This window comes from Peromyscus eremicus, chromosome 3 (genome assembly GCF_949786415.1).
Source record: "Peromyscus eremicus chromosome 3, PerEre_H2_v1, whole genome shotgun sequence".
Taxonomy (NCBI): Eukaryota; Metazoa; Chordata; class Mammalia; order Rodentia; family Cricetidae; genus Peromyscus; species Peromyscus eremicus.
In genome coordinates, this window is record NC_081418.1 from 135,088,027 (window position 1) to 135,100,123 (window position 12,097).

The 12,097-nt window shown below is 53.2% G+C and overlaps 1 protein-coding gene across 1 annotated transcript; it reads left to right on the forward strand.

Annotated features, from left to right (window-relative positions):
• Positions 1–815: 815 nt before the first annotated feature.
• Lpar5 (lysophosphatidic acid receptor 5) lies at positions 816–2,430 on the forward strand. The gene has a single exon (XM_059256905.1). The coding sequence runs from the start codon at positions 1,064–1,066 to the stop codon at positions 2,219–2,221; it is 1,158 nt and encodes a 385-aa protein (XP_059112888.1). The 5' UTR covers positions 816–1,063; the 3' UTR covers positions 2,222–2,430.
• The last annotated feature ends 9,667 nt before the right edge of the window (positions 2,431–12,097 follow it).

Below are 12,097 nucleotides of genomic sequence, written 5' to 3' on the forward strand. Positions count from 1 at the left end.
ACAACATGAGGAACCTGTGTTAAAGGGCTGCAGCATTAGGAAGGTTGAGAACCACTGCCTTGGGGCCTTCCCCCACCTTTCTGAAGGAAATGCTAAAGTGCTCTTAATGTGCCTTTGGCCAAGGCTGATGGCAACTGCCTTGGAGTACACCAGTACATTCTTCTTCCCATTTTACAGATGAAGAAATGGAGGGCTGGGTCAGTCAAGCTGAATCCAGCTGGATCTCTCTGACCAAACCCAGCCCACAAGGGAAAAGGTGAATATGATGAACAGGACTGGGATTTTGTTCTGGACTTGAGAGTCTGAACTTTATTCCTTAGATAATAGGGCACCGGTCCTGGCTCCATAGCCCTTCTCCCCACTAGTCAGACCTATTTGTGTGGTTTGTTGGTTTTCCTCTAATGGAATGTGAAGTAGGTGGGTGGGACAAGGCCTTTGTTTTGTGCATTGCCGGAACTTGCTGGAACCTTCTAAGGATTCAGTGAGCATTTAAGGGAAGGAGGGGAGGCAGGTTCTAAGAACTGCAAATGAAGCATTTTAATCTTACTTAATGTCCAAACAGTGTCTTGAAGTAGAGGGCAAACTCCTTCACATGTACCCAGATAAGGAAAGCGAAATTCAGAGAGAATGACTTCTCTGAGGTCACAAAGCTAGGCAAGTGACAAAGCCAGCACTCCCGCATAGCCTGCCTGGAATCCATGACTGCAGGAACGGGGCATGGCGCTGGATGATAGAGAGGAGCAAGAAAAAGCCAGTGTGGCTGAAGGATGGGGAAAGATGGAGTGAAGAGCCTTGAGACTGAGAAAAGAGGCCAGTCAGGTTAGGTAAGCATTTAGACTACAGTTCTGCCTCTAGTAACTTTACTTTTGGTTTGCCTTCCAAATCCAGGTCTCCACAGCTGAAGTTGTGGCCCCAAAGGCGTCCAGCCTTGGCCAACCATCTGCCCCTGAGGTCATAGACCACACTCCCATGTCTTGCCTCTGCTTGCTTTGGGACAGACTCTGTATAGCCACCAGGCTACCACCCTGGAGGTGAACGCCATGCTCGGACCTTAGTATTCCCCATGATGCCTCAGCCTAGTTTCTCTTCCCACTTGGACACGATGTTTGCCAATTCTTCAGCCAACGCCTCTTCTACCAACAGCTCTGTGCCCCAGTGCCGTGACTATCGGGGTACACATCGTCTGCATATGGTGGTCTACAGCCTGGTCTTGGCGACTGGTCTCCCTCTCAATGCTCTGGCTCTCTGGGTCTTTGTGCGTGTGCTGCGTGTAAACTCGGTGGTGAGCGTGTACATGTGCAACCTGGCAGCCAGCGATCTGCTCTTCACCCTGTCACTGCCCCTGCGCCTCTCCTACTACGCACGGCACCACTGGCCCTTCCCGGACTTCCTGTGCCAGACGTCGGGCGCCATCTTCCAGATGAACATGTACGGCAGCTGTATCTTTCTGATGCTCATCAACGTGGACCGCTACGCGGCCATCGTGCACCCGCTGCGACTGCGCCACCTGCGGCGGCCCCGCGTGGCGCGGCGGCTCTGCCTGGGCGTCTGGGCGCTCATCCTGCTGTTCGCCGTGCCCGCCGTCCGCGTGCACAGCCCGTCCACCTGCAAGCACGAGAACATCACCGTGAGCCTGTGCTTCGAGAGCTTCAGCGATGAGCTGTGGAAGGGCGGGCTGCTGCCGCTCCTACTGCTGGCCGAGACCCTGGGCTTTCTGCTGCCCTTGGCCGCTGTCGTCTATTCGTCGGGCCGGGTCTTCTGGACGTTGGCGAGGCCCGACGCCACCCAGAGCCAGCGGCGACAGAAGACCGTGCGCCTCCTGCTGATCAATCTCGTCATCTTCCTGCTGTGCTTCGTGCCCTACAACGCCACGCTGGCAGTGTATGGGTTGCTGCGAGCCGACCTGGTGAAATCCAGCCCTCAGGCCCGCGATCAGGTGCGCGGTGTGCTGATGGTGATGGTGCTGCTGGCCGGCGCCAACTGCGTGCTGGATCCGCTGGTGTACTACTTCAGTGCTGAGGGTTTCCGAAACACCCTTCGCAACCTGGGCACCCCGCTCCATACCAGGCCTTTGGCTACCAATGGGGCTAGAGGGGTGCTCACCGAACCACCCTCAGAAACCACCCAAAACACTGGGCTGGATGCCACCAGTCAGGGTCTACTCCAGCCCGCCAATCTGGGAACGCCCGTCATCCAGTGCACCCAGGATTCAGCCCTCTGAAAGGACGCAGTGTCCTAGCGTAGGCTTGGGCCACCCTCAAAGGCTTAGGGTGTCCATTTGAGGGAGGTGGGCTGGGAACTTGGACTTTGAAGCCATCCCAGTCCCAGTGTGCAGAAGAAAGCAAGCGTGTAAGCAGGGGTAGAGGAGATAGAGTGCTGCCGGTGAGAGCCATGGGCTCGGGCTTTTATGCAGAGGACCCTGCTCCAGTATGTAGGTATGTAGGAAGCCATGGAGTGAGCATGCCCGTGGCTAAGAGCTGGTACGTGGAACAGAAGATGGCTCTCCCGGATTGAGGTAATCGGTCGGAGAACTGAAGATCCCCTGACCTTGGTCAATCAACGGCACAGAAGGTCATCTGTCATCTTCAAAAACAAAGGAAAACTCAGAACCTAGAACCCGCTGCCTGTACATGCTGGGCCACCACATTCCCACTGAACTCCATCCCAGCCCCACCTGCTGCCTTCCGTCCTGACTTGAGGGCCATGGCCGCCAGGCCACCAGCCCTCGCTTCCACTTGCCCACCCTGCACAGCTGGGAGGCATGATACAAAGGTTTATTTGATGTGCACTGACCTGTTTTGTGACTGGTAACAGTTTAGGCTTGACACCCAGTATGAGGAGGTTGGGGAAGGGCAGAGCTGTGTGTTGAGTCCCTGGAAAACCCTAGTTCTTGGGCCTTTTCTAGTCGTCCTTTCTCCTTCTATCACTGTCTGGGCCTCTTCCGTTCTGTGTCTCCCTTCCTCCCTCTCTCCTCCCATCTCCTCCTCCCACTCCCACCCCTTCTACAGACTGGGCTGGCCTTGAACTCATTTTTGTTTAATTTTGTGTGTGTGTGTGCATGTGTGTGTGTGTGTTGTTTGTTTTGTTTTGTTTTGCTTTTGAGACAGGGTTTCTCTGTGTAGCCCTGGCTGTCCTGGAACTTGCTCTGTAGATCAGGCTGGCCTCAAACTCACAGAGATCTGCCTGCCTCTGCATCCTTGGATTAAAGACATGCACCACCACCGCGGGGCTTGGCTTTGAACTCTTGATCCTGTTTCCGCACTTCCTAAGACTGGGATTAGAAGCATGTGCACCATGCCCAGCTGCTGTCAATATCTTACAGAATTCGTATTTTCCGAGAAAGCTCTCTCTACATAGCCAATGCTCTGCTTCTCTCTCTCCTCACTCATTCTCTCCATGCCCCCTCTGTCCTCCTGGTCCTCCTCCCTGCCCCCCCCCCTCTCCTCTTCCCTGCCCTTGTCTCCCCTCTCCTCTCCTCACACCTCCTCTTGTCTCCTCTCACTCCCCTCTTCCTCTCTGACCCCTAACATTTTTGCCATCAAGCATCAATGCTCAAACTGTTTGGTCTCTGATCCCTTTATCCAAACTGAGGGACCTGAAGAGCTTTTGTTCTTTCGTCTTGTGATGCTCGCCATGTTATAAATCAAGGTTAACGTGTTTCTGAAACATGGAGATACAGAGGCACACACTCCATTTCACTGAGAGCAGTGATGTCATCACATTTCAGGAAACTTCTGGAAGCTTCCCTATATGCTGGTGAGAGAATGATTGTGAAAACCGACAAGGGACATGTTAGTATTATGAATATAGTTTTGACCTCGAGGCCTTCCTCAGAGACCTGGTCTCTGGGTCACACTTTGAGATCACTTGCTCTAAAGTATTAGAGTTCACGTCTAACTTCCTCTAGGACAGTATTTTTGACTCTGGGATGAGGGCATTGATCAACTGATTGCTAATTGTGGTTCCTCCGGCTCAGGACCTGCTGGAGGACAGGCTGGAACTGTACACCAAATGTAACATTACCTTGGGCTTTACCAGCGCAGCAGCCTGGAGGTGGGGAGTGGGGGTTGGGGGTCGGGTACAAAGCCAGACACACCAACACTCAGGGCCAGGGTGGAGCATTTCTGGGGAAGGAAAGGCAGCAGTGTTTGCCAGGAGAAGACTGTGCAGGAAAAAGGGAGATGGCAGGATAGGAAGTGCCTGTCTGCTTAGCAAGCGGGAGGCTAGCAAATGGTGTTCTCCCCTCCTTCCCCAAGGAGCCGCTGGGTTGCTGGGAGGGGTTGCGGAGTTTTGATGCTGTGACATTTTTAGACGCTGACATTGAGAACTGTCGTGTATGTGTCCTAGAAGCATCATGTCCCTGTGTCTTCCAATACAGAGAGATTTCCCAAGCACTTAGGACTCAGTTAAGATTTGGGCCTTTTGTGTCTCTAGGAGGGCTTCGATTGCTGATTTACAGTGGTAAAATGACCCCTGGTGGCCAAACCAGGGAACTACCCTCACTTCCTCGGTGGCTGGCTAGTTTCTCGGTCCAGGCGGATGGAAGCGGGATGCCCACCAGGCCCTTACCACCAGCTGCTCTACAGAAGGCCTGCGGTCAGCATCTGTCCCCAGCTCCTCAGGACCCAAGGTCTGTGCTCTTCCTGACAGGAGAGTAGGAGCGGCATCAACCCTCTTTGGCTGAATCTCAGGACATTGCGTTCCACAAAGAGCTCAACAGAACCTTCAAAAGTTGTGGGGGTGAAGGGGTGGATGTAGCTCAATTGGTAGAGTGCTTGCCTTGCATGCACAAAGCCCTGGGTTTGAAACTCAGCACCACATAAACCTGGCCTGGTTGTTGTATGCTGGTAATTCCAGCGCCCAAGGAGTGGAGACCTGGTGGCACACCCCTTTAATCCCAGCACTGTAGCAGCAGAGCTAGGCAGCTCTCTGAGTTCCAGGCCAGCCTCGGCTACATAGAGCATTCCAGACAGCCAGGGCTATATAGAGACCCTGTATGAAAGAAAGAGAGAGAGGGAGGGAGAGAGGAAGGGAGGGAGGGAGGGAGGGAGGAAGAAGTAGAGGCAGGAAGGTGAGAAGTTCTAGGTTGCTCTCAGCTACATATTGAGTTCTGGGATGCACAAGACTGTCTCAAAGAAAAAGTTCCCAGCTGAGCTGTGGGGACCTAGGCCTCTAGTTTCAGTGCTCAGGTGGCAGAGGCAGGCAGATCTCTGTGAGTTCAAGGCCAGAGTGGTCTATATAGTCAGGTCAGCCAGAACTATGTAGTGAGACCCTCTCCTCAAAAAAGAAAAAAAAAAAGGTAACTTGAGGGGTCTGATGTGTGCATGCCTATAACCCCAGCCCTGTGGATACTGAGGCTGGAGAATCATGCGTTTGAGGGCAGCATCTGCAGGTCCCTAGGTGTGATCTCTAGCACTACAAATACACTGAAAAGGAGTGCTTTTATATTCAGGTATTGAGCGGATTCCAGAGTAATTAAAACAGCATGTATCACCTAACAGACCATACAACTTACTTATTTATTCTAATTGTTGTATGTATTATCTGTCTTCTTCCATCTCCCTAGGTAGAATGTAAGCTCCTTGGCAGGGGGAACAAGGATTTTTGTTTGCTTGGTTCACTGATGTATTTACTGGCATCTAGAACAGCGCCTCGCACAGAGGAAGTACTCAATAAAGACTCGTTAAATGAACAGTCAGATCTTGTCAAGTGCCTGGCTATCTAGTGAGGACCATTGGGTGAACGAGAACTATACTGTAAGACGAAGATAAAGGGGAGTAGAGACGGCACTGGCTGTTAACTTAGGGGAGCCCCTGAGGGCTGCCCAGTGAGGTGTGCGCATAGACACACTTGTAGGACAGAACTGTGGGGAATCGGGTAGGGAGGTCTACAGAAGAGATAAAGGGCTGCAGTGGAAGAAGTGGACTCAGGCCGCAGAAGTAGACAGAAGCAGGTTGTCTCCAACCTGAAACCTAGGGTGTCAGAGCCCAGAACTGTTTCCAGACATTTCTCCACCTCAAGAACAGAGGCAAGACTAGATAAATGAGGCATTGTAGCCAGTGGGTGGTGGCTCATGCCTTTAATCCCAGTCCAGCACTCGGAGGCAGAGGCAGGTGGATCTCTGTGAGTTCAAGGCCAGCCTGGTCTACAAAGCGAGTTCCAGGACAGCCAGGACTGTTACACAGAGAAACCTTGCCTCAAACAAAACAAAACAAAAAGGTATTGTAGGCATCGGGAAAGAACAGCACCCTACAAGTAACAGGCTGTGGAGATTTACGACAGCCCAGATATCTGTCATTAGTGCCCCCCCACCCCACCTGCACCCCCTGCACCTGTGCTATGGGCCTGCCCCATTTAACACCAAGGAGCGTTCCAAGGAGAAGGAGGAGAAAAATCTTAGGCAAAAATAAGAGCAATCGCCAGATGTGGACAACTCCAGAGGCTGGGCCAGGGGGATTTTATGTTCAAGGCCAGCCTAGGCAACTGAGTGAGACTGTCTCAAAATAAACGGAGCTACGGACAGTTTTTTGCCAAGCATGTGCACAGACTTGGGTTCCACCTCCAGTATGGAAAAAAGAAAGCATTAAAGGGTTGAGACAAAAGAGTCCTGCTCCCCTCCACAGAAGGAGCTCTTATTCTGACAGCAGAAGTGCTGTGACAGCAGACTCCCGAAGTCCCAGACTGCTCTGCCACCTATGGCAGGAGGGTTTAGAACTCAGGGCCATAAGACAAGACCCAGACCAGTCAGTGGTGCCCAGGACTTTAATCCCAGCACTCGGGAAGCAGAGGCCGGTGATCTCTGAGTTTGAGGCCAGCCTGGTCTACAGAGTTCCAGGACAGCCAAGGCTACACAGAAAAATCTTGTCTTGAAAAACAAACAAACAAACAAACAAACAAACGAAAGAAAGAAAGACAGAAAAGGCCCTGTCTATCAACAAATATATAAGCAAATAAACTTTCTGTGCACCAGGAGTTTAGTATAATGTTTATAATTCTCTCTTTTTTTTCTTTGAGACAGGGTCTCTCTACTTAGCGCTGGCTCTCCTGGTACTCACTATGTGACCAGGCTGGGCTCAAACTCACAGAGCTCCTGCCTCTGCCTCCTGAGTGCTGGGATTAAAGATGCTCACCACTACCCATCTGGCTTGCTGTTCTGAGACAGGCTTTTGCTCGGTATCCCAGACTGTCTTTGAGCTCCGGCTCCTCCTGTCTCAGTTTCTGAAGTGTTAAGATCACATGTGCTCCACTGTGCTTTTCTTTTTTCAAGACAGGGTTTCTCTTTATAGCCCTGGCTGTCCTGGAACTCACTCTATAGACCAGGATGGCCTTGAACTCACAGAGATCCTCCTGTCTCTGCCTCCCAAGTGCTGGGATTAAAGGCATGCACCACCACTGCCGCACTCCACCATGCTTTTTTAGGGGGCCTCATCTTATTTAATTAGTACATGGCTTCTGAGTTATGAATATGACTAGCCCCATTTTCGCAGAGGAAACACTGGAGAATCTGAGGTCTAAAGGTCACAGGAGCAGGAAGTGGCTCAGCTCAGTCTCTGTTTCCCAAACTCTGACTCCACTTCCAGCCTTAGGAAACTTAACACCCGGTTCAGTCACATGCAGCAGTACCATTCCCAGCCACTTTCCCTCGGCTACCTAAGGCCTTGCCAGCCCATACTACTTACCTCTGTTATATCTTGGGTGTAACAGTTTTCTCTGGGACTGAAACATCCCACCTTGCAGGGAAGCTCCTTAAGCAGGAAAGTAAACAACACAAACTAGTTTCAGGAAGTCCCTAAAACCTGACCAGATTCACTAGGCCTCTCCCTGTCACAGTAAGCCACAAAAGCTGAGAAGGACTAAATGGAACCAAGCTCTAAAGACCCTCGGACCAAGCTAAGCCAGCTACCTGAAAGACGCAGAGATCAGCTGAGCTGCTGGAGGAGGTTTAGACCAACCAAGTCACGTGAAGGGACACTCTCCAGCCTGTTGAGTGGCCTGCAGGCTGTGCAGTGGGCTCCAGGTTCCCAGCTTTGTGAGCTGTCATCATGCTGGGGTGGCTTTGGTGATGCCGCTGTCTTTGAGTCAGTTCTGCTCCTGTAAGTGACCCCTCATCCAAAACCCAGTGGTTCACCAAGGTGGACTTTGGTGGTCTCCACACTTAAGTTCTCTCCTGGGCTCTTTGTCTGGGGTGTGCTGCACTGCCCAGGAAGTTATGCCACACAGCCATCCTTGGTTTCCTCTTCCCCCTTCCTCACAGAAGCCACCTAGCTCTTCTGCTGTCCTGTCTCACCCTGAATCTGCCTCATGGTCTCTATGCTGCTCTTCTCAGATCTTTCTCCACCATCCTCATCCACTTAGCGGGTCCTGGCTCCCTGGAGTCCTCACTTTACACTTGCCTTGGAACCCCTGCGCTAGACACAGTGTGGCTGAGTGAGGGCTGAGAATTGGACTCATTCGTGTCTCCAATTGCGTTACTGCCCAAACATACCCCCACGGAACGGTCCGCAGTAGCTTTTCTTCGTCAGTGGCACACAGAATGGGTTAGACTGCTTGCAGGTGGCCATGACCCTCTCCCCAAGTCTGAGATGTACTCGTTTCTGTGACATCCACCAACACAGCAAGAGGGGATGATGGTTCTTTGGTTCTTAAGTTCCTTGAAGTCTACCTCCTTTAGTGCAAGGCCAGCAGAGTTGGGATGTAGGAGCAATCATCAATCTTGAGATACAGTTCAGGAGAATCAGGACCTAGGTGAGCATCCCAAATGATGGCAGAGCCGCTTCCATTTTGGCCCTGCACTATCTCACAGGAAAGACTGCAAGGAAGGGTTGCCAACTGGAGGGAGTTCCGTGAAGACTGGGAAAGGAGAGAGGTAAACCCCACACCGGCCTTCCTTCTCTTTCAGCAGGCCCTAAAGACAGACCAGAAGCTAAGTCAGTTGTCCCAGCTGCTTCCTCGAACCGGAAAGGGAAGTTTCTCCTACTGGGTTTAGAGAAAACCAAAGGCTTCCAGGACTTTGGAATCAAACAAACCTGGCTAGTAATATCAGCTGTCACTTCTTAGCAATGTGACATTGATCAGTTAACCTCTGTGAGCCTCTGTTTCCACCCCTGTGAAATGGGGCTCATAGTATCTACTTATTGGGTTGGTGGAGGGCCAATGAAATTTGAAAAGCACTTTAGAAATCCCATAAACGGGAGCTCCTTCCACCAAGGTCTTATGTAGGGCTTTGGGGTTGCTGGCGGTACTCTTGGGAGAGATAGCAAGGCCTCCAGGTGCATCGTCCGGACGAGCCCCGCGACTGAGCAGAACTAGGCAGGGGAACTAGCCATAGGCAGGCTGGGCACGTTTCCATGGTGCTGGGTCAAGCAGGCAGCCTTGGGGCAGTGGCTGGCCCATTGCCCTCTGGGGGCACTCTCTCCCCATGAGGCTGATGTCCAATCCTGCGGACTAACATGGAGGTGGAGAAGTGCATGAAAGGCAGGGGAGGCAGACAGAATGAGGAGCCAACGGTGGAGAGGGGGCCAGGGAGAAGGCTGGAGGGGAAGTAAGGGCCAGGCAGGCCCGGGGTGGGGCTGGGAGAGGGGCCCGTGGCCCCGAGGGCAGCGCCAGCCCTGGAGGGAAAGCTCCGACCCAGCGAGGGAGGAAGGACAGGCAGGGAGGCCAGCAGCGCTGACACAGCCTCCATGTGTGGAACGGGCTGGGGTTTGGCCCACAGGTCAGGCGTCTGGCAGTATTATGGGATGGAGAGGCCTTAGGAGACAGGGAGAGTATTATGGGCTGGAACAGCCTTAGGAGACTGGGGAGTATTATGGGCTGGTGAGGCCCGGCTCCAACTGGAGGCGGGAGGAAGGGGTGCGGGGCGGGAAGGGGGGGTGGTGGTGGAAGGGAGTATTATGGGCTGGAGGCCTCCTGCGACCAGAGGCAAGAGTATTATGGGCTGGCAAGGCCTTCGGTGGCCAGAGGGGGGAGCAGCGGGGGATGGCACCGGCTGCATGTGACTGAGGGGGGGCAAGTTGGGGGGTGATGAGTGGGGGTGGGGGAGCTTATTATGGGATAGCTCTTTGTACCTACTGCGGGGACTGCTTCTCCAGAAGATATTATGGGATGTCGTGTGTGGGAGGGGGAGGGGGGCTGGGGGATTATTATGGGATGGTGGTGCAGAATTGGGAGGGCCTGAGGAGCTCTTCTCCACCCCCCCCCCCAGTTCACCCCTTACTCTCCTCACCGTTCTAAGGTCAGCCTCCCTCAAGAGCCCAGTGGGAACACCTGAAATCCATCTCCCTACACACTTCACCCCCACACACCATCAGCCACTCCCCCCTCCACACTGGGCACCTCAGCCCAGCCTAGGCATCTGCCCTGTCTAGCAGCCACCTCCGGACTGTGGAGGGGAAAATGTAACTCCTGGATAATGGGGAGAAAGCCTCCCAGCAAGGTTGTGGTGGTCAGTGGTTCCCACCTGCATGTCACCTTTGACCCCCAGGTTCTTATGCCACTCTCCTTCCCTTCCTCCCTGGGGTTCACAAAGTGGGGGCCCTTGGTTCTCCCCTCCCCCGCCCCTCCATTTCCTCTCCACCTCCCTCCACAGCCGTAACCAGTAAAACAGGCGGCCGGTTATTATGGGATGGCTGCTCCCAGCAGCTCTGCAGGGAGGGGGCGGTCACCGCGGAATGTCTCTTGTGGGTGGCTATTATGGGATGGCCGCCTCTCTTCTGGGAGGGGTGGGGGCTAGGGAGGAGAATTATTATGGGATGGACACAGCACAGCTGGGTGGGGCTGTCCTGGGTAGGTAAAGCTCTGGGGAGGGCAGAGAGGGGGGGAGGAGAGGAAGGAAGAGGGAGGGAAAGGCTGAGGAGGGTGGGGTGAGCCCTGGAGCCAGACCTGAGGCCTGGCAGGAGTAACTGGCTGGAGAGGTTTCTTTGGTGACAGCTGTTGGAAGAGGCCCCAGGGGCAGGCTCCATCGAGCCAAAGCCTGGGACACCTGGGTCCTCTTCACATCTTGGGGGTGCAGAGGACAGGGTATGCATGCGGGGTGGTGCCGGAAGAGCGCCCGCCCGGGCTAGGTGCTCAAGTACTCCTTTCCACCTGTGCCTCCCCAGCCTGGGGACTGCGCGCATGCAGCCGATGAACACAGAAAGCCGAGCACCGAAGAAGTAGAGGCTGGGTGGGCTCCTGAGGGACAAATGCCACTCCCCAAGCCCGACAGGGACTGCATCCTGTCTAGCTATCTGGTCTTCACAAATCCTTTCTGTCAGTGCGGAACACTAGCCCCTGAGATCACTGAGCGGTTTCTTCATCCACCCAAAGCAGGTGTGAGGAGAGGAACCATAGATTGTGTGCTAAAAACTCCAGGATAACCTCCTCAGGGTGTTATTCCGGGTTCTTGTATACCATAGGGTGGAAACAGAATTCTAGATAACTGGCTAGAGAGGCTGCCCCCTTGGGTGCATTAATTAGGAGATTATACCATCCTTAGTCTCTGTGGGCCAATCATGTTAGTGGCTTATTTATAATTGATCGAGGAGGTGACATGGGGCAGAGAAGGGAGGGGGGTATAGAAGCATGAGGACCTCAAAAGCAGCACACAAACACACCCTATACCTCCCCAGCATTCGAAAAGACAGGAAGTGGGGGTGGAGATATGGCCCAGCAGTTAAGAAACTGCTCTTGCAGGTGACCCAGGTTCAGTTCCCAGCACCCTCATGGTGGCTCACAACTGACCATAACTCCAGTTCCCGGGGCTATGATGCCCTCTTCTGTTCCTTTTGCACAATGGGCATGCACATGGTGCCCATACACACACGTAGGCCAACACTCATACACATGACATAAAAACCTAAAACGGAGGATTGAATATAAAGACAGGGAAGGATTTGAACCTTCTTGTGCTGGTGTCAGGGAGGGGTGGGAGGTGAGGGAAGGACTGGGGGTGTGCTAGAGGAAGGAAACCAATATTTCAAATCGTAGGCAAGAGCCTGTGACTCCCTACTTGTAAACCCTCCCTAGTTTATATTCACCCATCACTGTGGTAATGTGGTGTACATAGGAGAGGTGGGATCTGGGAAGTTGGGGATATTTATTACACAACTGAATTTGAGCT